At 42.3% G+C, this 27638-nt stretch overlaps 2 protein-coding genes across 6 annotated transcripts in view; one reads left to right on the forward strand and one right to left on the reverse strand.

Moving 5' to 3' along the window:
- TNNI3K (TNNI3 interacting kinase) overlaps nt 1–6554 on the forward strand; it is a 68165-nt gene extending 61611 nt beyond the window's left edge. For 2 of the 3 annotated variants that reach the window (XM_038182655.2, XM_072042093.1), the window contains one exon: nt 1051–2054. In XM_038182655.2, the coding sequence (XP_038038583.2) occupies nt 1051–1133 (83 nt within the window). In that variant the 3' untranslated portion in view covers nt 1134–2054. Of the gene's footprint in view, nt 1–1050; nt 2055–3394 lie in introns of those variants that run through there. The other variant, XM_005019200.6, reaches the window with a different exon arrangement.
- Nucleotides 6555–7266: 712 nt separating this feature from the next.
- ERICH3 (glutamate rich 3) overlaps nt 7267–27638 on the reverse strand; it is a 35644-nt gene continuing 15272 nt past the window's right edge. For all 3 annotated transcript variants that reach the window (XM_072042091.1, XM_027463722.3, XM_072042092.1), the window contains exons 5-15: nt 26285–26413; nt 25534–25614; nt 24879–25034; nt 24058–24276; nt 23459–23639; nt 21911–22097; nt 19637–19935; nt 17277–17495; nt 15425–15928; nt 8339–10146; nt 7267–7810 (exon numbers count right to left, since the gene is read on the reverse strand). In XM_072042091.1, coding sequence (XP_071898192.1) covers nt 7739–7810; nt 8339–10146; nt 15425–15928; nt 17277–17495; nt 19637–19935; nt 21911–22097; nt 23459–23639; nt 24058–24276; nt 24879–25034; nt 25534–25614; nt 26285–26413 — 3855 coding nt within the window. In that variant the 3' untranslated portion in view covers nt 7267–7738. The remainder of the gene's footprint in view (nt 7811–8338; nt 10147–15424; nt 15929–17276; nt 17496–19636; nt 19936–21910; nt 22098–23458; nt 23640–24057; nt 24277–24878; nt 25035–25533; nt 25615–26284; nt 26414–27638) is intronic.

The raw sequence follows: 27638 nt of genomic DNA on the forward strand, positions 1-27638 counted from the left end.
CACCTTCATACAGATCTTCGTTCACACCAGGCTCAGCTGCTGCATTCTACAAAGACCTACGATTGGTATGAAACAACTTTTGCTATGTGCTAGCTGTCAGGGTAGTATGTTTTATGCCCAGTAATTTTCTGAGTTTTATGCTCAGTGACTTTCTGTGCAGCAATATGGAAGTGGGCACACCTACCAAGTAAACGATCTCAGAAACTCCCCCAGCTGCCATCCACAAGCACCAGCTGATCTGTTCACCTGAACATCCTAAGATGCTTTTCTCTGTGTTCCATGTGCTTTCATATGCTTTTCTCTGTGTTTGAATCACAACTGTGTTGAGCGGATCCATTGGTTGCATGATGCTGCTGTCCTCATTCAGTTTGCTGCTGCCAGCTAAGCTGTCCCCTGAGACACCCTCACCCCTTTCCTGTCGTCTGTTGCCACTTTTCTGCTACTTTCCAACACATTTTGCCAACAAAACAATTTAGTGTTTCACTCTGCCTGAAGCACATATACATCCTATTTGTTATCTTTGTTGTCTTTCACTGGTCTCAGTGTGTCTGTTGCACTACCTCCCCTCCTCTGAACTGAGCACACTGGATGAGAAAAAGAAAAAAAAACAGTCATATAAATATTTACTCAGTACAGTATTAAGAGCAGTGCTGATGCCATAACGAGCAGTGAGCTAATGACCTTTGAAACTGAAAAAAAAGAACAAAAATGTTACTACTTTTCTTATTGTATCTATATTCCACATCTGCACAAAGCAGTTCCTCAGGGCACAGCTTTTGTCATACACCCAGCAGCTGGACAATTTGAGGAAGAAGAAGCCAGGAATAAAACAGGGACTGTTCAGTGAACTCCTAGAGTAAGACCATCCAGGAAGGACTGGAGAGGGCCTCTCAAGTCTGCACTAGAAAAGGACAAAAGGGAATAAGGGCTGGTCAGAAAAGAGACTGTCCATGGCTTCATTTAAACTGTGGAATTAAGGTGGGATTTCAGACTCCACTCACAAAACCTCAAGATTTATTTTTAAATATTCCTGTTCTTGAACCTGTTCAGGATCCTGTCTGATAGACACAACAGGACTGGAAAGCTCCATGCTGTATACTTCATTTCATCAGGCTTATGCAGCTCAAAGTTGAGTCCTGTGCTGTCTCCAGGATAAGTATCTTGAGGACCATCAGAATCACCATCCTCTGTCACAAAGCACCAAAACCAGCTGCTCTGGAGGACCTCCATAACATGCTGCAGCCCAGTCACTACTCTCTCAGGCTGTACCCTAGCCTTCCAAGATCCTGGTAGAGTAATCAAGCCATAGCAATGCACAGCAGCACGCCAGAAAACAGAAAGCCCTGATACTTTTTTTATTAGAGTGCTTGGTCTAATGATTGCAAATATTTGCACTCTATTTATGGCACATAAACCAATTTCACTGTTGTCTCTCCTTACCCATCTCCATTTTGATCTTCTTTCTTTTCATTTGCTTTTTGCATAATGTTTTCCATTATCTTCATTTGCACTTGCAGTCTGTAAGCAATAAATAATTCCTTCACCCTTTTTCTTTTTTAGTAAAAGCCCTAAAAGCACCCTGTTTCCATTCCTGAAAGAGCCCTTGTCAAAGTGAACAATTTTCTTCATTGAATGTATTTGAAAACAGGAATTTTACAAATAAACACACCCATGGCCTCTTTAGTGAAAGCAAAGGACCTGCTCTTTGTGGGAAGTGTCACAAATTGTGAGTTCAAAAGTACATTGAAAGGAGAAAAATCACATGAGATAGATACACAATGGCCAAAGAAGACTGTATATCCTCTAAAGTTTAAGATTAGCATAAACAGAAAGTTTAACTTTAACTTTGCTTATCCTTGCTCATTGCAGCACTCAGACACAGGCAGACAAGCTACTGACAGCAACATTGCAGCAACAGCCACCAAGGTTTCCCAACAGCAAAGATGGTCTTGGCGAGGCTTGCAGCACAGCAGCTTTGCTGCAGCACAAGGAAATGCATCATGCATTCCCTGAACACAGGGCAGACAAGAAGAAACCCGTGGGAGTAAGGCAACCCAGTAAGCTTGTTTCTGGGTGGTACAAAACTCACAAGCACAGCAAGGGAAAAAAAAAAAAAAAAAAAAAAAAAAGCACAGAGCACAGGTTGTGATTGAGGGGGTTGGAGACATGAAAGCATTTAAGAAAGCAAATGTTCCCCATTGTGTGGAAGCAGTAAAGTCAAAGAAACTGATGGTGGCGCATGTGGACAGTCTTCAACCCAGCATGACCAGAGAATCTCATCAGAGTGCAGTGTTGTCACCATGACCAGAGATGTCATTAAAAGTACATCATGCTCTTGTTATGTGCCCCATCACAGACCAACACTCTCTGAAGCACGATGGCATTAACTTCAATGGTTCAATGAAGGCACGTGCCTCCTTCACCTCCCAACATCCGGGGCACATCCAGCATGCATGACAGCAATCACGGGCTTAAGATTGCATATTTAGAACATGAGTAAGATTTCCTTAAAGATACACTTTGTCATGCAGCTTTCAAAACACAGCATGCCATGATCAGAAGATAATCCAAAGCTGGTTATGGAGTACAGCTTGGGGATATAATGGTCACTGCAATTTTAGTTACCAGAGTCTTCATTTTATGCAGCTGTGTATAATTTCTGTTTGGCAGTAGGAATTTGGCATGGAGGAGCATGAGCAATGTTTTCTAATTCTCTCCCAATCCCTACACCCCAGAAAGTTTTTGTGCACTAGTTTTCTTTGTTCCCTGAGCATCTGAAAGGCTCTGTATGATGCATTGTTATCAGGACATTTGAGATGACTACATAGGATTTATTTTTATGTTAGTACAGTAAAACAAGGAGAGCGGGAACAGCTGACAATGACAGTGTAAAGAGAGAAATGGATTCTTATTATTGGAAAGCTCATTGGAAGCACTGTCAAGAGCAGTTGATGTCCATTTTGTAGTGTCAAGAATTAAACAAGTTAAAATATTTTAAAAACACTTGTCAGAATGCTGATTTTGAGCTCTCCTAAGTTCTAATTGAAAGGACAAAAATATATATAGTTTTTAATGCCAAATGTCTTTAAAACACTGAGATTTTTATGTCAGATTTTATGTATTTCTTTTATGTTGGTCACCAAAGCTTCTTTGTGTTTGACTATGTTGCATTTATTCCATGAATGATTGGGTCTCTTTACTTCCCATTTAAATTTCTCCTCGGTAGATGATATTGAATGGTGACTTGCAGACAGCAAAAAGGTATGTGTGATCAGTGCCTATTTATCTCAAAATGGTACGCACATTATTTTGTTGACATTGTCACTGCAGGGGCAGGTAGGGGAGAATCGCTGCTGTGTCAGGACGCACATGAACTTCCCTCTGCATCTTGCAGGTTACGTGTCGGATCCCATGAGTACCATGAGATTTCATTCCTGCAGCAGCAGCGGTAGCTTTGAAGAAAGCAGCTGACAGCATGGACCGCCTTACTGCAGAAAGTCACCAAAAACCAGCAGCAACTGTTCTTACCATACCAGCCTAACTCCCAAGCATCGCGTGCTATATTGATGGTACCCAAACTGACCCCTTTATTTGCTGACAATGAATGTCCCTCTCATGTTATGTGCTAGCATCTTTTTCTGCTTATCTTGAGGGGGCTTTTTCTTTTGGTGGTGTGCATCTACCCTTTAACAAAGTGAATGCCTGAACTTCCAGCATGAGCATTAAAAATATGAAGAGGTGACAGTAAAGGTGTGTCTGTTAAAGTTTAAAGCTCTGCTGCAAGTTGTTGTTACCTGGGTCCGCATCCCTGACCAGCAGCTGCCGCAGAGCCCCAGCCCACCTCGCCACTGCAAGAAACAGCTTGTCCTTCCTGCCACCACGCCAGCCAAGCTCCAGCTCCCAGCTCCTGAACGAGATTGTCTCTTTTGTGAGCTCCCCACCGTCACAGAAACACCTTGCCCCGCATTCTCAGTACCTCAGGCTCACACAGCTCGCTGGCACAGCAGCCCCACTACATCTTTTCTGAGCCCTGATCTGCAGTTGCTTTCCTGCTCTCTGAGAATAATGGGGTACTTGGGTAGCCATCATAACTGTACTCTTCCAGACATTTCTGTCTTCTCATTTGCTTCCTTGTTTTGGTTTGAGTTCCTTTTTTTTTTATTATTATTATTTTTCTTACAAAGTACATGCTCTAGTTCAGTCATTTGGTAACAAAAAAGCCACATGGGAACTTCAAAAGAAACTTTTCACCAGCAGGGTAACACGCAAATCAAATCCCAAACCACCTATGTTACTGCAGACAGGTAAAATCATTGTGCCGCAATAATCCTAAAGCAGAACAGAGCTACATTTTTCACTCAAAGCAGTTCCAAGGCAAAGTGCCAACTAATGCATGCTGAGTGTGCCTGCTGAGACCGGGTTTGCAACAGATTTCTCACTGGAAGTTTAAAAAAAAAAAATGGGAAGGGCAAGACAACATGAACCCTTCTTCTAGAGGCAATTACACAGTTAAAATTATGCTGTTATTTTTCTGGAATCTGTTTTGAAAATAGTAAATTTTTGCTGCAAGCAACACTGCTATAATATTATTCCTTAATTGCATTTGAATACACAACTGTCAGGTGGGTAGAAATGTGGGTTCATGATTACTGCATGTTGCTCTGTGGATATTATTCAGGATGTTGGATTCTTATGACTACAGTGTCTGAACCGAGCTCTGTGATAAGGCATTGTGCAGTGTGACAGACATGCTCTATAAATTAGTAATAGGCTCTGCTGACTCATGTCTTGCATGCTGTTAGTTTCATAATCCTGAAGCAATAAAAATGGGGAAGGTTTCACTTAGTGAGGTTTACAGGTCTTTTTCCCATTTGTTTTGTTTCACCTAGGGAAAAATTTTCTATTAGTCTGTAAAACCAGAGTATTGGGAGTGTGGTGGTTTTTTTTGAGCAATACAAGAAACTCTGAGAGCCAGCATGTTCCTAACCACAGGACTCATTTCCCTAATTGTTAAAATCATACACACAAGAACCATTTATAAATATTGAAGTATTTTAAATTATGTATTATCAGTTTTCCTGTCCCTTACAGTCACTGCTGCCTTACTCTTTTGGGATTTCCCTGATGACCCAGATCTTCTGCAGCCAAGGAGTGTCTTGGGAGTTCAGGTGCTTCTTAGTGACCAACTCTTGCCTTCTTTTCTAAAATGTTGGATTGGATTTAGTTATATCTGCTACTGCAAACTCACACCCCCGCTTAATCATCTCCAGAGTGCTCTGAATGTCAGCTATCTTTAAAGGAAGATTCTACCCATAAGGAGAAAAAACAAACAAACAAACACACTCATGGCTGAAGTGCCAGGAGCAGAGACTGGAGGCTGGCAATCTGACAATAAACTGCACCAGGAGGAGTCCCCTGCACAACACTGTGGGGCACGGGTCCTGCCACCACCTCGCCTGCTGCCATTCAGCAGCCACAGAAAGGACGAGGACGCGCTGGGGCAGGGACACTGCCCCAGAGCTGACATTGGGGGATCCCTGCCTCGGGCAGAGCCACACGAGGCTCCCTTGCCACAACGCAGTCAGTGCTGCAATGGGGACCCCATTCCCATTCCCTGTGCTCTTTTTTTGCAGAGTGAGAGTATTTAACAGCATTTTGAGATGCTTTGCTGATCACTCTGGCACTTACCTACGACACACAAATCTCTTACCTTTCCCATTTTCCTCCTGTGCTCAGTAAAGCAGATAAATGTCAAACAAGCCAGTTGTTTGGTTCGTGACTTGCCTGAGTACAGCCTTAGCTGTAATCCTGAACCTTCCAGGGAATCACTGCTGAGGCAAATCTTTGCCTCTCACCTTTGTCCACCCCTAACACTTGAGCAACCTGTGTGTATGCATGTGCATTCGTAAAACACTTTTGTCTGGTCTTGCCCACAAGCCACATCCATTTGCTTTTCATACAAATCTGTATGATCCAGTTTTAGTAGCACAAACACTCAACCCAACATTACTTAGTCATTCAGTTAGAAAGCAGAGATAACTACTGAAGACAAGGCCCTACTTGATTGCCAAGTATTATTCTTACAATTTAATCATTTGCAAAAATTCAATGAACTACACAGACTGATACATCATGTTTTTTTCTTGTTTGTTTGTTTGTTTTTTAATAGACTCAAGTAAATATGCGTATGTGCAAATGTGTAGAGAGAAAAAACAACTCTGGAGGTCATTAGCATTAATTTGAATTCCAAACACTTCGTATACCAGGTGTATTCAACTGTAGAGTATGTAAATACAGGTTATTTATTTACTGTAGTTTTTTATGCTGAGCAACACTGGAAATGTCTTGGTCCAGAGAATAAGCCAATACTGATTTTATGGACACTCCCTGGTTAAAAGGAAAGGAGCATTGCTGAGTTCTCAAAAGTCGAACACATGCTTTGTAAGCAAATATTGCCTATCTTGCACAGAATAAATATTTCCACTGCACCACAAAGGATCACTTAATGCAATGCTTTGTTTAAGCTGCTGATGACAGTAAAGCTATCAGTCTTCTTTGTCTGCTTTCTTCTTTCAAAATACTTCCTGGTATCCAGATTAAAAATACAAATGTAACCGTCTTTAGTACAGGAGGAAACAAAAATGAATTGATCGCATTTAAATTTGTATGTGTTTAAATGTATATTGTTCTTAAATAATTTAGGGTAACAAACATGTCAAAATCCTGCTTGTTTCAGTTCCTTTCCTGATCTGAAAACCCAGCTACAGCTACATGCCGCTATGCTTACCGCCCCTGCGCATGGCGGGCAGGACCTCAGGGTCCCTCCAGAGGTGGGGGAGCTGAAAAGGGGATGGGCAGCAGAGACCCACAGCCAACCCGGGGTTGAAATGTCCTTATTCTGAACCACATGCTGCCACAGGTCCAGCAGCAGTTCCACCACAGACTGCATGGGCCTGTGGAGTTACACCTAACACCAGTGAAAGCAAAAGGCTCAGGCTTTCCTCATTCACATTGTAAATCAGTTACAATTGCTCTGATTTAACATTTCCCAACATCTTTTCAAAGTTCTGAGAACGCACTGAAGTGTGGTCAGCACCAAGCCTGGCTCTGCATGGCGAGTGCTCCACAGCAGCCACCCCTGCGCACAGCACCCGCCGTGATGGGGCCGCTTCCCACTCCTGCGGCAACACCCCGATGCCCTGCACCAGATCAAACCACCGATGTGCTCAAGTGTCCTGCACACGCCAATGAAGACACAACCCCATCTCACAGGGAAGAGTTTACAGTTTAAAAAGCCAAATAACTCACATAAAAATGCAGAGAGGAGATACAATCAAGCACATACACTCAGATGTACATTTATAGTCCTACAGTAACACACACAGAGTACCTATCCTTAGCTGTCACTCCTGTCAGGTAGCAAAGGCAAGGGGTGTCTGGGGAGGATGGGAAGTTCCCCACTGCAGTATTTTATAAATAACATAAATAGCAAGTGTGGCAGCTGTGGAACAATCCTTGTGATTTTGGTCTTCATAACGACAAAGGAGTGCTGTTCCCCGGGCTGGCATACACTTGCTAATTTGAGCTGTCTGCTGCACACTGAGAAGCTGCTGTAGAAGAATGTGACAGACAGTTGTACTCGCAAAGTAAAATGAAGGAGTGAGTATCCTGAAGGGCACAAATCTAGTAGATGTGTAAATGTTGCAGAAAACAGCACTGAAGAAGCTGCAGAAAAAGCTTAGAGGACAGTTTCTTCCTTGTCCTGGGGCCCTATGGAGGGCACAACAGCTGCATCCAGGTTTACAACATCCTAGGAAATGATGAGAAAAATGTTAGCTTTACAGAAAATAGGCTAAACTGAGGTAGAGAGATACCACTGTAAGACACTTCCTGCAGCTAGATGCCAGGGCAACCAGAGAAGCCAGCTGCTGCTGCTGGCATGCAGCACAGAGCTCACGGGCAGTAACAGCAGCAGTGGTGACACTGAGGCCGCTCCACACCGCCAGCAGCACTGGGAGACGGGGTGATGCTGCTGGGAGCCAGGAACACAGGGCACTGGGCATAGCTGGAGGGCCGAGAAGACATGGGGCTGCAAGCTTTAGCACCATGGTGAAGGTACATGCAACAGGGCTTCAGGAACAGGTAAGCACACAGAAGCTGCCATGCAGAAGGATTTGCCATCCTGTACCACAGCTATCAGTGGCAGATTCTTAAGGGGAGCATAAGAAAGCAGCAGTGAGAATATGAGACATCATCTGCTCCCAACACTGCTCCCAGCAGCCACGAGCCTGGGGATGTGAAAAGGAACATGCCAGCAGCAGACCCAGGCAGGACTCACCTCACAGCAGCTCCCATCCGTGGCAGCAGCTCCCGCATCTGGGCTTCCTCGCATGGGACTTTTCTTCCTCTGCTCCTGAGCCCCGGAGTCACCCTGTGTGTCTTCTGAAACACCCTCAGCCTTTCCCTTCTGGGCACTTTCACTGAGGCCAGACTCTTTCCCTTTGATATGTGCTCCCTCCTGCACCGTCCCTCCCTGGACTGCTGGCCCCTCTGCCACTGCCACCCCCATCCTGCTCTGTCCCCCTGCCCCCGCTCTTGTCCCCCTCTCCCATGCTCCCACCCCATCACCCATCCAGCTGTCCCCAGCCACCGCCGCCTCCAGCCCCACCGCTCCCCCCCCGTTCTCTGCCTTCCTCACTGCAGTGCCAGCTGCCTCCCCAGCTCTGCTCTCACACAGTCCCTCTGCGGGCGGTGCTGGTTCCTCCACCACCTCCTCACCAGGAGTTCTCCCCGCTCCCAGCACCACCCCATCCTGACCTGTAGCACACTCCCTCAATCCCTGCTCTGCAGCTTCCAGCTCCCATGGACCTGCCACTCCTCCCATGACTCCTCCACCTCCTATCTCAGCTCCAGCTATCTCTGCAGATAGTCCCATCACTGGCCCATCAAGATTTTCTTCCATTACTCCATCTGGCTTTGCTTTGCTGCCCAAAGATGGGTTTTCAAGCAAAAGTGCTTCTGCTGAACCCTCCTCATCTTCTGCTGTTGCTGTCTGCTCCAACAAAGATGACCCTTCACTTGCAGGATCCCTTCCAGCCTCCACCAGAGCCCCTAATCCAGATGCTACTTGTAACACTGGACCCTTGCCTGCATCCACAGACTCCTCCACCACCTCCTCTGCTCTTGGGAGAGATCTCTCTTCCACTTCTGGTGGTCTGTCAGTCTCAGACATTGCTATTCCTATGGCAGCATCCTTCATCTCCGCCTTCTCTTCCCCTGAAGCTTTCAGTTGGGTGAACTCATTTGGCTTTAGTTCTTCCCCGCCTGTGCAAACTTCGGTATCCCCTAATGTTTCCCTGAGAGCCACAGGTTTCTCCACAGCCTCCTCCCCTTCAGAAACAGCTTCCTCTATAGCCTCCGCTCCTTCAAGGCCAGCCACTCCCGTAATCTCTTCTTCTGCCAAGTTTGCATCCTCCACAGCCTCCTCTCCCTCACATACAGCATCCTCCACAATGCCCTTCCCTGCAAAACGTCCCTCCTCCGCGGCCTCCTCTGCCTCAGACATGGTGTCACCCACTGCCTCCTTCAATAGGGGCTCTGCCATCCCCACTGCCTTCTCCACCCCAGAGGCCTTCTCCATGGCCTCCCCGCCTCCAGAGAGCTCCCCAGCTCCCTCACCACACCCAGGCACTGCCCCGTCTGCCTCCCTGCGTGCCGGCCCCCCCACTCCTGCTGATTCCTCTCCCTTGCTCCCTGGCTCCTGCAGTGCTCCCACACTCTCCATCACCCTCATCACAGCTTTCTGCCCCCCAGCTACCACTTCTGCTCCAGGCACTCCCTTCCCTGTCTCCTTTTCCTTGGCATCTCCTTCTGCCATGGCCCCCCTGGCAGGTGCTTGTCCTTCCGCAGCCAGCTGACCCGCTGCTGGCACCACGGCCACCACCTCTCCCTCGGGCAGCACATCTCCTGCCTGGGCCGCTCTCCGTCCTGCGTCGTGAGCGTGAGAATCTCCTTCCTCAGCTACACGGCCTTCCTCCACCAGTGCTTGTCTCTGCCCTGCCACCTGCACTCCTCGTGCCTCTTGTTCTGCTGCCTTCTGCACATCAGGTGCTCTTGTTCCTTCTGCCAAGAAAGCTCCACCTGGTGCTAGTAAGACACAATTGAAACATTGGTTTTACTGAGAGCTGAGTTAATGTTAAGGCTGGTTTACTGGGTTAAAAACATTATTTCTCACAAGCAATGAAGGGACATCAGCATGGTGGCAAGAAAGAGACTTGCCATGCTGCTTCTTACCATGCACCCCTGCTCTGACTAGGTTTCTGGTGCTGCCATTCTGGCATCTGCCGTGATAAATTTAGGCAAAAATGTAGATGCGTGACTGGCCTCCAGTTCTGACAGTTCTGCCTGCCCTTTCCCAGTCCTTTCTCCCTCTCCCCACGCCCCCCCACCTGCCTTGCAGAGAGCTTGTGTGTACACAAAATAGCTGCAAGCTTGACAATAACACTCAAAATTCAGAAATAGGTGGTAAATTGCTCATATAAAATATGCATACATGGGAAGAAGAACACACAGCTGTTCATGCAGAGTAATGCTTCCCATGCATTCTGTAATTACACCTGGGGAATAATACAGGGCCTTTTCCTACACCCTGAGAATTTAACAGCAATGTTCCTCATTGAATTTGGTGCTCCAGGGCCTGTCCCTGGGCAGGCACCTCCAGCAGGCTGCATTGCTGTACCCATGTTTTGCACAAACACAGCAGGTTCTTATTTAGAAAATGGGAGGTTTTGTGCCAGTGAAGAGAGCAAGGAGCAATGTCCTTCCCAAGCTACCCTTTCGCAAACTGGGCAAAGGCTCTCTTGCCCCAAATCATCTCATGCGTTTTGACTTATTTGATGCTCCTGCACTACTGCTGTACTCCAAAATCATTGCTTTTTGCTGTCTGCTTGGGCAAGCACCCATGCAACAAAACCCCATCTCTGGAACAGCAGCCAAAGAGGACTCCAGGTGACCAACAGGCCGAGAGGACAATATTTGTCTCTCATTCTGCCAGCAGAAGAGTGGAGCCCATGTCTGGTTTCCCACAACAGTTCCACTGGCCTTACTTACTCCCTGCTGCCCCCATCCCTTCCTGCCCTTCAGGGCTGGATGTGACCACTCACTAGGTAGGTCAGCTGCGCAGGAGCACAGAAGGTGCACAAGGCAGCTCAAGCAGCTGCAGACAGTAAAGGAGCCAGAATAAAGGACAGGCTGAGAAGAAATTTTACTGAGAGAGAATGGAGACCATGAAAGGAGAGAAGAGAGCACAGAAAGCTGATTCCTCCCATCAGACCATGCATCACCTGACCAGTAGACCACACTTCAAAATTAATAACTCCATATTACATGTTGCAATATGAGAAGTCATGCCTTCCTGCAAAAGCACCTTGCACCGAGTGTATTGCTTACATGTACTACTGGTTTCCTGCCCTGTAAATTTACACTGCTGCTACTAGGAGGTCTGCTAGAAAAGAATTGGTTGCTTAGAAGTAAGTACAATAAGACTGACTGACCTAGCAGCTAGTCTCATTCAAATTGTCCACCCACCTCTGCCATGAAGTGACAAATAGCCTTCCAGAATCTGCTCTGGAGGATGCATCTGTCCCTATTTAAGAATATATTTAACCCATGGAAATACTGTCTTGCCTCCACACATTTACTTGTAGAGGTCTTCCGTGAATCGCTGTGTCTTCTAGGTGTCATGTATTCAAGCCATGTGTAATTACATTTAACTGAATATTCCCTCCAGCGATATATTAAGAAAAACAGTTATCAGTTCTTCTGAGACTGGAGAAAAAGCACCTGTTTTTTTTATACATGTACCTGTGTATTTGGAATTTAATCTGTCTGCTGCTTCAGAATCAATGAAGAGTTCCACATGGAGTGGGAGAGGACTTGTTCCCACAGTCTTCCTTGCCACAAACTTGCATTATTCTCTTCCCAAGTCCTTGCTTCTCCCCTGCCATTGCACACCCTGTGATCTCTCACTTTTTTCCTATGAGGTTGTGTTGTTTTTTTTTGTTTGTTTTTGTTTGTTTTGTACACCGTTGATTCTTTCTATTTGGCCATATATGTTACTTTTCTTCTTTTTTTATTTTATTTTTATTTTTTCTTCTCCTTCCTCCTGTGGTTTCTCCCACTTCCTGCTTACAACTATCCTTCCCAATGAGAACCCTGCACCCACACAGCTCTGAAGAGAAGCATGAGAAAATTTTTAAAAGACCATTTCAGTTGATGTTACAAAAAGCACTTGCTCAGCATGAAGGCCTTTTTGCCTGCACCACAGGTCCTAAAACGTATTGATGGCTCCACTACTGCTTTGACATTGCAACTACCTGAATTACTAAGATCTGCGTAGCAAGGAACCATGAAAGATGGTCAGGGAAGTTCACAGGAGATCACTGACAAGGTTGCTCCTGGGACCCAAGATCCTGACAAAGGTTTCTGAGCAACAGCACACAGCCTGTTTGATTCATTCTGCTGTTCCAATGCTGAAGAGAAGACAAGAAGCTGTCCACTCCAGGACATGCTTTGCTGGCTCAGGCTGATGTCCAGGCAACACTTCCTTCAGACTCAATGAAATACCAAATGCTTTGCTAGCTGTTGTGCACATTGTTTTGCTTTGACCTGGTTATGGGCCTGAAGTCTGACTACTTGGAAGTTCAAATTCTTTCCAGTTTTCTGTCTATGCAATACTTGACAAAAGAGAAACTGACAGTCTATCAAAACACAGAGCCCAGGGAAGGATGAGAAATACTGATCACAGAAATTCTCTCATGGGCTCAGCAATATCTCCTTGTCACAAAGAGCACAGCAAGATCAGAAGATGCACAGCAGGAAGCCAACCCAGGTATTTCCATACTTCTGAGAGATCGTGTCATGCCACTGTTTATGATTTGCACAGACTCACTCTAGTGGAGCATTTTGCACCACTTGCTTCCTTCAGCATACATGAATTACTGTGATAATTTATTTCTGCACTGTTAATGACAGCATTGTTTTGGAGAAATCCTGTCAGGAGCAGAGCACAATTGGTCTCATCAGGGCAAAACAGAAACAGAAACAGTGTCCTATCAATCTCATGCAAACACAGGCTGGAAAGCTAATGAGAATGACCAGCCCCATGGAGAAGTTCACGTGAAAAAAACAGAAGCCCAAGAATGGACTGAGAACGAGTTTTGACACAGCAGAGGACTGAGTACTTTCAGCTTTCCTGGTGTCTCTGGGGGCTCTTAGCCCTCAGCATTTTGGAGGGCTGGAGTAGTGGAAGTTGGAATCACATGGCATATTGTTAATTATAAACATCCTTAAATTTTGCAATTTGAATCTTTATCATGTTTGCCACTGTCCTAAGTGCCTAGAAGAAGCTAAGATTCCCACGTGAGTTTTGTTACCCCACAATGTATCTTTCAACATGCTAATTATATCTCAAAAAAGGGGATTATTTTTTTCCTTTATTTCTCTAGACAAAGCTTCTTGGCAATTCCTTATTTGCTATAAAATTCACCTATACGACTCTTATGTGGACACGGAAAAAGCCTTCTTCAATTTAGGATTGCAAACTCCTATCTGTATTTTTTATGATTCAACAATTTTTCTTTTTCTTCCTCTCCCCTACTTGATCTGGTCTACCCCTGAATCTCAGGTAGTCTTCTGGCAGCAGAGATTATACAGGGCTTGGCTAAGAACACTGTTTATATATATCTACATATATAAATGCTGCTACCGTGTAACATTTGGACATTCTATCTATACTTGATAGAGGGACTCTGTTGAAACCTAGAGCCATAAAACCAAGTGCACTGAATGTAAACATATAAGAATTTATGCTAAGAACAATGTTATCGTTTTATGCTAACGCAGCCTGAAATTACTATCCTTTACACATTCATTTGATCTCTCTTTGCTTTTGTATTACCACGTAATTTCCTGTTCTGTATGTTTTCAGAGTTCTTTCTTCTTCACCAGTCCTTACTCAACTCATCTGAGTCTAGTGGTGAAGCTGCTTACATTCAAGTTCCTTTCATGCAAGTGAAGAGAGGGGTTCCAGAAGCAAACATCTTTGAAGACTTCAGCATTATTCAATGATTAGTATGCTAATGTCTTTACCGGCTCAATTCTGAATGCATAACAAAGCAAAAGCAATACACGAGACAGTCAAAGTAACCCAGCAGCAACAGATTTGTCAAGCATTAAGCTCCAGCGTTTTAGAGTTTATTCCACACATAGCTGTCTTAGATCTATGCATTGCAGTGATCAGAAAGCAATAGAAACAGAACAAAAAAACTTGAAACAAAAGAAAAGGATTATACATTCCACTGCTAATGGGGTGTGGAGAAAGACAATTAGAAATTTAATCTGCCATGGCTTGTGCCTCTCCTTCTTTATGTAAACACCAGTGCAGGTGACCATTCTGTTATACTGCCTGATTTAACAACATCCAGGAAATTTCTTCCATAACCTAAATGACACTGTAAAGCAAGGGCTTATATTTTTCCCCTTCCTCAAATACAGTAATGCAGACATTGTTTATATGGCTAACCGTCTTTTATGTGCCCATTATCTATAAAGGTAAAGTTGAAACCACAAGATGCCCATTTTATCAGAAAATTGAGGTGTCACACAACTAACAGATCTGCTCCTTGCCAACAAATCCATGACAGAGTGAAGCAAAACAACTATGGAACTACTGATGTAGTTTTGATCCTCATCTGCTGCACCATGATTCACATAGCATTTTTTTGGTGTTCTTTTTGAATCTAGTATTTGGGGCAATTGCTGCAAGTTAGAGCACAGGAAGCTCCACACTGATATGCGAAAGAACTTCTTCATGGTGAGGGTGACAGAGCATTGGAACAGGCTGCCTAGGGAGGTTGTGGAGTCTCCTTCTCTGGAGATATTCAAGGCCTGTCTGGACACCTACCTGGGCAGCCTGCTCTGAGGAACCTGCTTTGGCAGGGGGGTTGGACCCGATGATCTTTCGAGGTCCCTTCCAACCCCTACCGTTCTGTGATTCTGTGATTTCCACATTATAAAGAAAATTCCCCGGCACACTGATTCTCATATAAGTAATGAATTATGTTTGTATTTTACAGTAATTTCATGATATGTGAAACCTAACTTGTGAAGTTAAAAAAAAAAAAAAAAAAAAGAATAGCCAAAGCCTTACACTGGAAACACTAGAAAAGAAACAAGCAAAAAAAAAAAAAAAAAATGAGGTTACATTCTGGTTATTTAGCTCACAGAAATATAGAGTATTTCAGTAGCTTGAAAATAGTCCAGCAACTGCATTCCCCTTGCTGCATCATGACTTAGGATAAAGGCAAATACAGCAACAGTTGCATTCACAGATCACATCACAGTTCTGCAGGGGGACTGTACTCACCACTTCCTTTGTCACTTTGAGGAAATTCTTCATTTCTATTCTCCACTTCCATCATATTATTTTCCAAAGGCACTAGAACATCTTTCTCCCCACTGTCTCTCTTGTTACTTGCATTCTTCTCCCCATCTTCCTTTATGTTACTTTCTACTGTCCTAGCCTGTCTGAGTTCCCAATTAACTTCAGGACTTTGATGCTGTATTGATGTTATGTTTTCATGAAAAATTTCAGTATCTTCCCCTGCTGGTCGATCTTCCACTTTTGTCTTTTCTGCTTCATGTATGTCTTCCTTTTCCAGTGTAAAAGTTTCCTGGTTGTCCTCTGTTTTGAACAGTATATTTTCCCCATTCTCACTTCTGTATTGTGCATGCGCTGTGTTATCAGATGCCTTTTTGATATCATACTCCTCTTTGCCCTTAATATTTTCTATCATCTTTTGAACGTCAGAGTCATCTCCACTGCTATACTGAGCACTGGTGGATGAGAGAGAATGTGCAGACCTCCTATCTAGAAATAGAAAACACAATTTTATTTTAGTATCTATCACTAAGACATTTGTATTCATTGGCCGCAGACAGATACTCGTCTGATATCAACCTCTGTATTAAACCGTCTGAAGATACTGTGACAAAATTCCAGTAACGGTAATAGGAGAGCATTGCCCAAATGTATCAGTGTTAAAATCAAAGCCATTTAACATATATTTTTTTACGATAATGGAAATGAGCCTCAGTAGCTCCATCTGTCACAAAAAAATACACTTTAAAAAGCCCCTGTAAATATGGCTAAGATGAGTTTTAGAATAGTTTCTTGAGCTCTGCTTGATAAAAGATTTCAACAACAGCAGCAGTCCTTCAGTTCACTCCTGTTATGGAATCATAGAATCAATTCAGGTTGGAAAAGACCTCTAAGATCATATAGTCCAACCTTTAATCTAGTACTAAAGCCCACCACTAAACCATGCTACTACTTTCTAAATCTACATGTTTCTTGAAGACCTTCAAAGATGGTATATTATCGCAGTGAATATCATAAAGATATCCAAAATCAGATGTAAAACAATCCAGTTGAATAGGAAATGAAGCTCACTGTATCCTCTAATAATACATACATGGAGCATCATTTGAAATTCATAAATGGAAAATTTGCAGGGAACAAAACAAAAGCAGTGATAATTCTTCAATAACATTTAACCAAACAGTAGAGATTATCGCTGTAATGGACATTGCCAGTGTCCAAAGTTCATATGGATTCAAGAAGAGATTAGTCAAAGTCAAGGAACAAAAAGCTATTTAGGCCTACTAACTACAAGGGACCACGGTTGACTCCAGTGATTTACAGTGGTGGGAAAACACAGTGGGGAAGCAGAGCCAGAGATCTAGCAGAGTATAAAACTGAAGTTTATTCAGAATTTATGTCATTAAAAGACAGCAGTTCTGAAATGCAGGGTGTTTTGTCAGGTTTCCCAGTGACTTCTGAGATAAAAGTGCGCATCCTCAGGAAGTGGTCATAGCATCATGGATGTTGTTTACCATTAAGTGCTTACCTGTCCCAAGGATTTAGAGCTACTAATCTCTAACAGTGTTGGCTGGCACTATGTCCATTTCTGCAACTAAACAGTTCAGTCATGTCTACTGTGAGCTGGCACATGCTTACATTGCCCCATAGGGTTAGCTTTTTTTCTGTGACAGTTAGTGGAACTGGTAAGAACACAGGTAAGATAGCTATCTTTTACCAGTTCAGTAGGCACTAAATGATCTTTTCTATGCAGACTCAACATACATTACTGGACATGCACAACATATAAAACATGCATCAGGTCAACATCTCTAAGCCTCATTATAAAAATACTAACCTTGTTTGTCATCCTCCAAGTCACTGTCAGAATATCCATCACTTTCATCTCTCTCACTGACAGAGGCCTGCAGTGCCTTCTGTGATGAGTTTTCACTCTCCTTTTCATAGTCTAAATTATGTTTTTCATCATCTGGGGATGACTTTGACATTCCATTTCTTTGATCACTAGTCTGTCCTTCTTCATTAACTTCTTCTGCTTCAAAATCTTCATCATAGTCTAAAATAAAAGAATCATACTGTGAGACAGGAAATGGAATTCACAACTACTAAAGTTCTTTTTCAGCAGACAAAGGTTAACTTCATTAATTTCCTTTTCCCTTTTCATTTGTTCACTCGTAAAAGTCATGAGAGAATCTAAAACCACAGACAGGAATAGTAAGAGCACATTATTGTAAAAAAGCATCACATACTTCATAGATAGAGTAGCACAAATGCAATAAAGCTACTGAATGATGTACAAAGTATGATTAATACATTAAAAACAAAGTAAATTAAAAAAAAAAAGTTAGCCATTGAGAGGACTACAAGAATTAACAGGCAAACTCAAAAATAAAATGCAAGACACTCTCTTATTACAGCAGAAAAACTCATTGCAATGATAAAAAAATAGAAGCAATAGAAAAAAGTGTAGAAAGATAATATATGGTGGAACAAAGTAAGATAAATGACACAGCTAATTAACAAAGAATTGCCTTACAAACTGAGTTAATTAATTAAATCCAGGCAAAGGGTGCTGCAGAGGAACATTCTGCTATCACACTATTCTAATTTGCTCATTTAGTTCCCAGATGAAATCCTAGTACAAATGACGCTTACAGCAGAATTACTATCTTTACATTAACAGGGTCTGGATTTTTTTCTAGGCTACTAGCCTGACACATAACATAAGATAGATAACTTTGCTCAGCTCTAGAGGTAAAAGCTGTCTTCATGCATATGCATTAAAGCAGCCTTTCCTTTCCAGCCAGGAGTGCACTATTTTAAATCCCAGTCACCAGAAAGAATAGTGATGTCCATGATTTCCATTTAAAATTCAGTAATTCCACTGCTACCACTAGCTCACTGCACATGCTGCAGAGAAGCAACACACCTACATCGTGATGGAGAATTGTCACTGCTGACACACCAGCTGTCCCTCTTGGCCATTATTTCTCACCTTTTACCATAATTGCTCACTTCTTTTTTCTTTTCATCAATGCTTTTAAAGTCCTGAAGTGACAGAATGCCACGGGCAGAAGTGACGATTATCTGATGCAGAAGCAATTAAGCAAATAAACAATTACCCAGACAACACAGATTAAGGGAATAATTATATTTATTTTCTGTATTAAAAATCTATTGAGTTTCCAACTGCATTGTTGGAAACAAGGCCTCTTTAGGTAACTGTCAGAAAGATGCCTACCACCCTGGAAGGAAAAAGGCTTGATTAATCACAAAAGCACATCCACAAGGACTAACAAGGAAGCTGTGCAGTAGCACTGCAGAATTATGAAAGTAAAAATAGGATTAGGAAATAAAAATGAAAATCTTTCTCTGAGTAACACTTACTCTGAAAAAGGCATTTTAACAAGGAGTGAGTGAAAGAACAGGCAGAGCTAGCTCTCTCTTCCTTTAGGGGCAGGCAGAGGTGTACACAGACTGGTGATGAGACTGGCCTGAGGTGGCACTGGGAAATGCCACATTCTCAGCATGAAGTTTGAGCTGCTACACATCATTTTTATACCATTATTTTCAATTATTTTCATACCACAAATATCATCTTTGTCCACCAAATGAAACATCCCTTGGGCAAACTTAGAGCAAGGGCAGCCTCTCTCTGGTCTTTGTTTTTAAATCTCTGTCAATAGAAACCAGGTGCAACTCAATCAAAAGGGGCAAAGTCAGCCAGGTACAGCTGTCAATGGGAGTGCTAGGTAAAGGGAAAGGATGATCATCACAGCAGGGTCAGAGCAGAGGAGGCAAGAAGGGTGAGCTGGGAGGCCAGGGACAGAGGGAACGAATGTTCAGAAGAGTGAGGAAGCTGGAGGTTAGTGGTGGTTGGCAGGTACATGGTGCTTGGGGCTGTGTGATGGAGAAGGGGAAGAGCTTCACATGAACAGAGCATCTTGCTGCTGCTGGCAACAAAGAGAGAAGACTGAGGTATTTCACCTAGCTCTCAATCTTGCAGTCATTTTGCTGCTATGTGTTCCTCCCAGCTATCAGCCACTGATAACTTCACCATCCTCACCATTTTTCTCACACATGAGCTATCCTAAGAGCGGATACCACCAAGTGAGCTAGAGGCCCGCAGCCCCACACCCTCTCCAGAATTACCCTCTCCTATTTTTCATCCCCTGCTTGTGTTTTGGAATACCGTACCATTTTTACCAGTGTCTTCCTGACTATCTTCTGTCTCATGATTTAATAGTTTTTTCCTTTCTTCTCCTCTATGCTCCTGTCCGGTCTCCATTTTCTCTTCAATGGTTTCCATACTTGCTTCATGACCTGGTAAGATGACTAACACCAAATCTTTGCTTGATTTCTGCTCAACACTGCTATCACTTGGCTCACTGTGTGCTCCACCTTTCCAGGAACCCACTTGCTTTTCCTCATAGTCCTTCTCAATCTTTCTCTTGGGAGGGGATGGCTTTTTGTCCAGACCCATTGCAATAATGCACCTACAAAAAAAAAAAAAGGAGAATTGGAAAGCATGGCATTTTTCTGTCAGTGAACAATGGAAAAACAGTAGACAGTGAGCTCTCCAGCTCATTACCAGTTGTGAGATCAGGCGCGTATCTGCCTCCATTTCACCTCTCAGACAACAAGGATACTAATAACAACTGGCTTTGAGAAGCACCCTAAAATCCTCAAGTGCTCCACAGACACAGATGCAATTCTCCCTTGAAGGACAGTAAGGCTATCTACACTTAAAGGTGACAACTGAAGGATAAGCAGTTTAGAGTCAAAATTATCAAAAGGGTTCATTAACTTCAAGCTACACCAAGCATGATCTGCAAAGACATAATCACTGTGAAAGGCAGGCAAGCTCCAAGTCAGAGGTGTGCTGGATACAGATCCTGCATTATCAACAAGTAAAGCAGTAATACAGGTTTTATGAATATAACATTTTTTAATTTGCTTGCTGGGTCAGGGGTATTGAATTTGGATTATTAAAAATTCTGTTCTGTTTTTTATCTAAGAGAAATCCAAACGTATGAAAAACAAAATGCTTTGAATGACTTGTTGAGACTCCTCCTCTCATATAAAAGGAGTGCCAAATTCCCTTTCTTATGGTTAGGAGAAACACGTAAGAGACCAGAGTTCCTACTCCTAATTTAGCATTACTTGCAGACATAATGAACAACTCTACACCACCTATGAGTGTGAGGACATTGTGCTGCATGGAATAAGTTGATTCAAATCTACAGGCAGAGTGAAACTGAAACTGGGAATTTCACTCTAACTAATCTTAAGTCTCTGTGGATAATTGTATTTTCTTCATAGACAACTATGTCTTAAAAACGTTTCCTCCACCCAAAATGCTTTTCATATCTAAAGTTTAAATGTAATTCCTCTCACATTACAGCTGTTTACAAACTACTGTGAATATCCCATCACCAAGAAGTCTAGAAATCTTTTAGTTTTGCAGGCATAAAATGTAAATGTGCCAATTTCTAAGAAGAGACTTTAATTATTCCTGGTATTTTTCAGGGACCTTTGAGATACTCAGTCATAGAATCATACAATGGCTTGGGTTGAAAGGGACCTTAAAGATCTTCTAACTCCAGCTCCCCTGCCGTAGGCAGGGATGCCACCTACTAGATTAGGTTGGCCAAGGCCCCATCGAGCCTGACCTTGAATGCCTTGAATTGTTTTGCTTCACTCTGTCATGGATGGGGCATCCACAACTCTTGGCAACATATTCCAATGCCTCACTATCCTTAGAGTGAAGAATTTTCTCCTAATGTCTAGTCTACATCTAACCTATTTTAGTTTAAGGAAGATTATGCTAAAATTAAAGCTTCTTGGCAAAACTACAGTTGTTGCTCACAGCACCAACCTCTGTACCAAGAGAATGGAACTCTTCTCTGCACAGATTTGTTTTCAGAACATGGCTAACATTCAATACTGCCATATTCTGCAGCCAGGAGTATTACAGCACAATTACACTTTAGAGGCAGAGCTGTTTGATAATAAATGATCTTTTTATCACAGTCACAAAGAAAACCCCAAAGACTACAACTTACTAAACAGCAGTCTTGATATTCCCTATCGCTTCCACCAGAAACATGAAGGTGACATGCTTATACCACTCCACGCCTATTCCTCCAAACTCTGCTGTTGATGAAGCACTGAATACCTTCATGACAAGCTGACAGATGAAGTGATATGATGCAAATGTTGACCTTTGCTATGTGAATTCCACAGTGTTTGAAGAGGCAGCACAAAAGTCAGCTGACTTTGATGACATCCTTGAACGTAAGAGTTTGAAGGGTAAGCTTAATTATGCACGTTGCAAGGGGTACTCAGAAACTGACCAGGTTCTACAGAGCTGTGGAATGCCAGAAAGATTTAAAAAGAGGAAACAAGTGATAAATACTCTAAAAATTGGGCTGCTAAGACCCTGTGAAAAAAATGCATGTGACTCCATACCTATAGCAAGGAGATGCTCCTTCCACGTTAAGAAACCCAAAGTATCCATGTCTGCCTCCCAGCCTGGAACGCTTCTGATGTTTGTACTCACAGCAAGAGCTCAACCTGTCCACTTGCATCCCATTGAGAAAAAAGGTGAGACTGAATGGGAAACCATGGTGCCTCTTTGAGACAAACTGGAAGGTCTCTGAAACCACAGAAATGAAAGAGTTCAAAGAAAAAGGTTATGCTTTATGGTCAGCCCACTGCATTTCTTGCATCTCATCTACATCATTGCCAGAGCATCCAGCCCTCTGAGGTCGGGTTCTTCCATTCTCAGCTGTATTAGTTGGTAAAACTCTACTCTCCTCCAAACACAACAGTCTTATCTCTTTCCAACCCATCTCTTTCCACCCCAGAAGTACCAGGATGGACACACCTGCAACAAGCTAATACATCGCCAGTTTAGCCACTTGCTGCTACAGCATGAATAGAAACCAGAGACTCTCATCTCAAAAAAAATGACTTTGCCACACATATTAGTGGCTCTGGGCCTGAAGTGATATGATCTTACTCATAGCAACACTAAGCAGCTGAAAGCTACTGTTTCTGGAGTTTTTTCAAGCTACTCTGCAAGGGCACTGTTAGGCATACAAACTTTAAGAGCACTGAGGCTCCTACCCAGCTCCCTTCCAAGAGAGACTTATTTGTAGTGCCTTTAATTACAATTCATGCTATCCTTCCAAAGTAAACTGAGCACACAAAAGTAGGGAGAAAGCCACACTACCCCAGCAGGTTCCCTAAGAGGAATGAATGTAGCACAGAACAGGAGGACACACAAAGGACACCTTCTTGCACAGCTGGGACAAAGCTGCAATGAGTATCTTTAAATCAGATCTGTGGGCACACTGCAATGCATCCACAACGCCAGTGGACAGACTGAAGTGCAGGAATCTCTGCACCATCTTCTCATATCCAGTAAAAATGCAAATGCAGACACAGTGGGTTCTGTGAGCTGGAATGAGGGGTACAGCTCTCTTTCTCACAAGTGAAAATCTCCCAGTCATTTCCTCTTCCTAATTTTCCAGAACATAGTTTGACTTTTACTGACGAGATAAACCAGTGTGAGTAACCCTTGAGATATCGATGGAGTCACATTCGTATAAAAGAGATGGAAACTGGGCTCTCGCTAGGTACTTTTCTTTCTGGAATAATAAACATGCATTGATATATCATAGCAAGTCAAAAAAAGATAGCATTTATGGACAGTTTACAGCTAAAACTATTTTATTAATCATACATCTCTATATAAAATTAATCTAATCTAACAGTATTTTGATAAATCAGTTCTCTAAACTCCTTCTAACATAATTTCCAAAAGTAATTGCAACCTCAATTTCAATTACGGAACTGTAGATCCAGATTTCTCTTTGAAGGCAGATGGTGAAAAATCCTTGGATGCACATATCTTGACTGAGATCAGTTGAAATCATTTTGATATCACATCAGTATTTTAGCCAAAAAGATGTTGCCAGAGTCAAAATGAACTCTTCCACTCTTTATCCTTACCTCCTTCCAAAAGCTTGCCTTTGAAGACACAAAGGTTTTCTCCTCCACAGTGCTGTTGACAGACTTTGACTTCATCTTTATAATCAGCATCATCATGAGATAAATGCACACTTTTTCCTAGAAAGATCATGGTAATAGATGCATTGCTGCGTAATGAGGGCTTAGGTAATCCTCCAGAATTCTGCAGCAGAAAATACATAAAAATGCACTTAGCTTCCAACAATAACAAAATGAGAGCACAATGATGATACACATGCCGCATAAACCTGAACCTTTCACTCTTTTAGGACAGTCCTTGAGCTGCTTAAGCTGAAACGTGCTTTGTAGCATACAGAAGGGCAAGGAAAGATTTCAGACTGAAAATCCACTGCATTGAATGGCCTGAGATTGGAGAGACCAGCTTTAATGACCCATATAGTCCGTTCCAATCCTGTGTTCCTGTAACTTCACTTCCAGGAGGCATTCCTGGCTGGAGATCTAGTGTAACAGACAAAGTTTTCATACACTCGGGGTGCTTCATAAATCCCCCTGAAGTTCTGAATGTATCAGTGAGGACGGTAATATACCTGTACTTAGAGAAGTAGAAAGAGACAACTTACCTTTGTTAAAAGTTGCTCTAAGCCATTTGGTGTGGGGGGGGGGCGAAATCGTCTCCCTCTGGGCATCCCATTTCTTGTTGCCTTTACACTCTTGTCTCCTTTTTGTAGAGGGGGAGGTGGCACTGGCATCACGTAATTGTTAATAACAGGAAGTCGATATGGGGATTTACCAGTCACATATTCCATTGAGTTCAGAAGTCTTAACTCAGTCTTCTCCCCCTGAAAAAAAATTTAACAGTCAGTGGTAGCAGATCACAGTCCCATTCCAAAATCTCCCAGTCCCAAGGAACTCCTAACACAAGCCAGTTACATAATGGTTTTCTAGGACAGAATACAAATCCAAATCTCACCTGGGAGTAACTGTGTACATTTGAAGACTGTTTTGTTACTCTAAAGAGTTCTTGCTCTCTGTCCCCACTAACGGGGCTTACTAGGACAAATGGTACAAAAAAAAAAGAAAGGTTTTTGCTACTTCACAATTGTAGATGAAAATGAAAACTTTGATGAAATGAAAATGAAGACTGTGGGGAAATATTCCTGAGTTATCAGTGTTAACTGCGTGCCTGCCTTTTTCTCTACATAACAGATCTTACATTATGAAAGAGAAGTCATCATATTTTTCCTGGCTGTGACCAGGTATTAAACCATTAAAATAATGTCTTGAAAATTAAGGGTAGGTTAAGAGAGTTTAGTGAAAGCTGCTAAACATTCGATAGGCATATTATCTATACTAAATATATAGTTCTGGGAACTACAGTATTTAGCAATATTACAAAACTGTCACTAAGATATATTATTTTCAGAATGAAATATGGCCTCACCCCACTAGCTAACTGCTGATCATTTTCAAGCATATGGCACTTTTGTTTAGAGCCTGAAGTCTTTGGAACAGACCCTACTACAGCACTGCTGTGAAGTGGCTGGAGTCGAAGTGGGTGTTGCATATTTCCTGGAGCTGTATGTGGTCGACAGGAAGTCTGGAAAAGGAAAAAGAAAACAGCTAGAAAATCTCAGTGTTTAGTTTCTAGTGCAGAACAGTACCATACAGAAAAAAATATAGCACTGATCAAGATAATCAGAAGTGATGAGTGGAGCTCAGGTACCTTCAGCAAATTTATTTTCTAGTACCTTCTGTTTCTGAAGAGCAACACTCTTTTAGGGATCTCTAACTGAGCATCCAAAAACTGGAACTTCCAAAATAACCCTTGGCCATAAATCTAGCCTTTGTTACTGTCCATTCATGGTCTAACATTGAAACAAACATAATGAACTCATAAAAACCGTAGCAATATGCTCTATTTTGCTGACTTGAGTACATGGACACAGAGAATTCATAGTAAAATCATGTCTATTTTTGTTCAATACTCATCATTTTTCTGACTTTTATTTATTTCATCCTTCTCTTTTATACCCTTCAGAATATCAAGTTAAAATGTTAAAATCAAAATTAAAAAAAAAGAAAAAGGTTTAACTCACTATCTTAAAAAAAGAAGACTCTTTGAATCGGTGTTGATAAGAAGGATGTCCACCACTATAATCTGCAAGTCCAGGTGCCCTCTGTATGGGATGAAGAGAAGTTCATTCAGGATTGAAAGTCTCTTTTCAGTCTGCACAAGTTATCATTATTGAAATGAAGAACCAGTTAGAACTGTACTATACATGTATATTTGGCCATTGACCTTAGACTCTGGAGTCACTGTATTTCAAGAGTATATTAACATTCCTTCTCTACATGTTAACAGAGAATAAGAGGCTTCTGAGTCAGAGCTCCAAAGCAAAGATTTCTGGAATGAATCATCATCTTATTTCATCCCTTCAATTCCTTTTTCTAAAAGACCTCCATTGTTTTCAGGATTTTACAACATGTGCAAATTTGCCTACAGTCACAGTATTTATTGACCATATTTACTCTACTGATATATACCCAACCTTGAGTGACACGGCAGATAAAAGGCAAAGATTAAAGCAGATTTATCTCAAAGCAAAATTAATTTTATGTATTGTAATGAGCCATTCCTGCAACACTGGCTTCCCCAGATTTCTCTTTTAGTGACAGAATCCTGCAAACAGGAAACCAAATACAAGTGATGCAGAATGAGACTCTAGTCTGCAACAACCAGTCTGCAGACCATCAGTGGTCTAGGCTAAGCACAGACGTCATAGGTACATGTGCACACTTTTTGTTATGTGTGCTAATATAGCATATGAAGCACTTGATGAAACTCACCATTTGTGAATGACTAGCTGGTTCTCCAGCCACTACAGGATGCAGTCCATAATGACTTCTGGGACCAACTGGTGGATGTAGGGAGTGCACAGGGCTAGCACCTTCCACTGATCTTCTGGATCGTTCCACCTAAAAGAATGAAAATGAATGTATCCGAGGTATCAAACAGCATGTTTGAGCTTGCCTTCTGCATGTCTTTCATTGGACAGTTAAGACAATTAGCATCCCAATGGATGGCCTGCTAAGGAAGGAAGGAAATCATGGGAAGAAGGACAGAACAAGAGAGGGACGAGGGAAAATACTTGTTCCCTTCTCTGATCTATTTCTTTGCAGCCCTCACCAGCTGCTGATCCTCCCAAATTCTGTTCATCTGCCTTTTTTTCTGTGCATCTCCCAATTTTTAGTTTGGTTGAAGGTCTCTCTTAAATGTGCTTGCCTCTGCCACTTCCTTGCCCTGACTGCTGCCCGTTCCTACCTTTTTTTTCTCAAAAGCTCCACAGTGGATTGACTATACTTCTGGAAATAGAGAGCTATGTCTCTTATCCTCATTTTCTCAGTTATCTGTCTTTCTTCTTTCCTTTTAGATTAGTTACTTAGACAATCACTGAATGTGTGAGAAAAGAATAAATTGCACTGCAAATTCCTGCCAGGTTCTTGAGTATCAATGTGGCATCACAGCAGAGAAACAGATCACGTATCCACAGGCATCTCCCTTACATCTCTCACTGAAAGAAGCAGTTTTGGTTTATGTAACAATATTATCCAAGTGCAGAGTCCCTTAACAGAATGCCTTAGTCACACTCCTTCCCTACAACAACTATGCTGCTTCCATCTTCTAGTAGCAGAAGTTCTGTAAGTAAATGAGGTCTTTGCAATTACCGGAGTTAGTGTTTTTCAAGTACATCTCTTTTCTTTTCTTGATGAATTGCTCATAAATGTATTATTTAAATTCTAAAAGACTTGACATTGTTTTTCAACTGCTCAAAGAAGCAGCTAGCTTCTTAATACATTCTTCTTAATGTATGCAGGCTCCTAGTGAAGAAATAACATGTTGAGGATATTTTAGCCAAAATGAGAAAAATTTTTCCCCTAAACATTCAGATGACTTCATGGGGACAACAACCATTGACTTCTGTGGGATTTCATGGCTTTGAAACCACAGAAACAAGCTTTACTCACATCACACCAAAGTAACGACTTCTGAAACCTCTCTCTTCATTACTTACACGCTGTTTCTAGTAAATATCACGTGGATAGGCAAACAACTGATAACATGATCTCAGTGCTCAGCAACAATCAAATGCAGATAGTGGCTAGAATTACTAGAAGAACCACAACACTTACATTAAATTAT

The sequence above is a fragment of the Anas platyrhynchos genome, chromosome 8 (assembly GCF_047663525.1).
Source record: "Anas platyrhynchos isolate ZD024472 breed Pekin duck chromosome 8, IASCAAS_PekinDuck_T2T, whole genome shotgun sequence".
Taxonomy (NCBI): domain Eukaryota; kingdom Metazoa; phylum Chordata; class Aves; order Anseriformes; family Anatidae; genus Anas; species Anas platyrhynchos.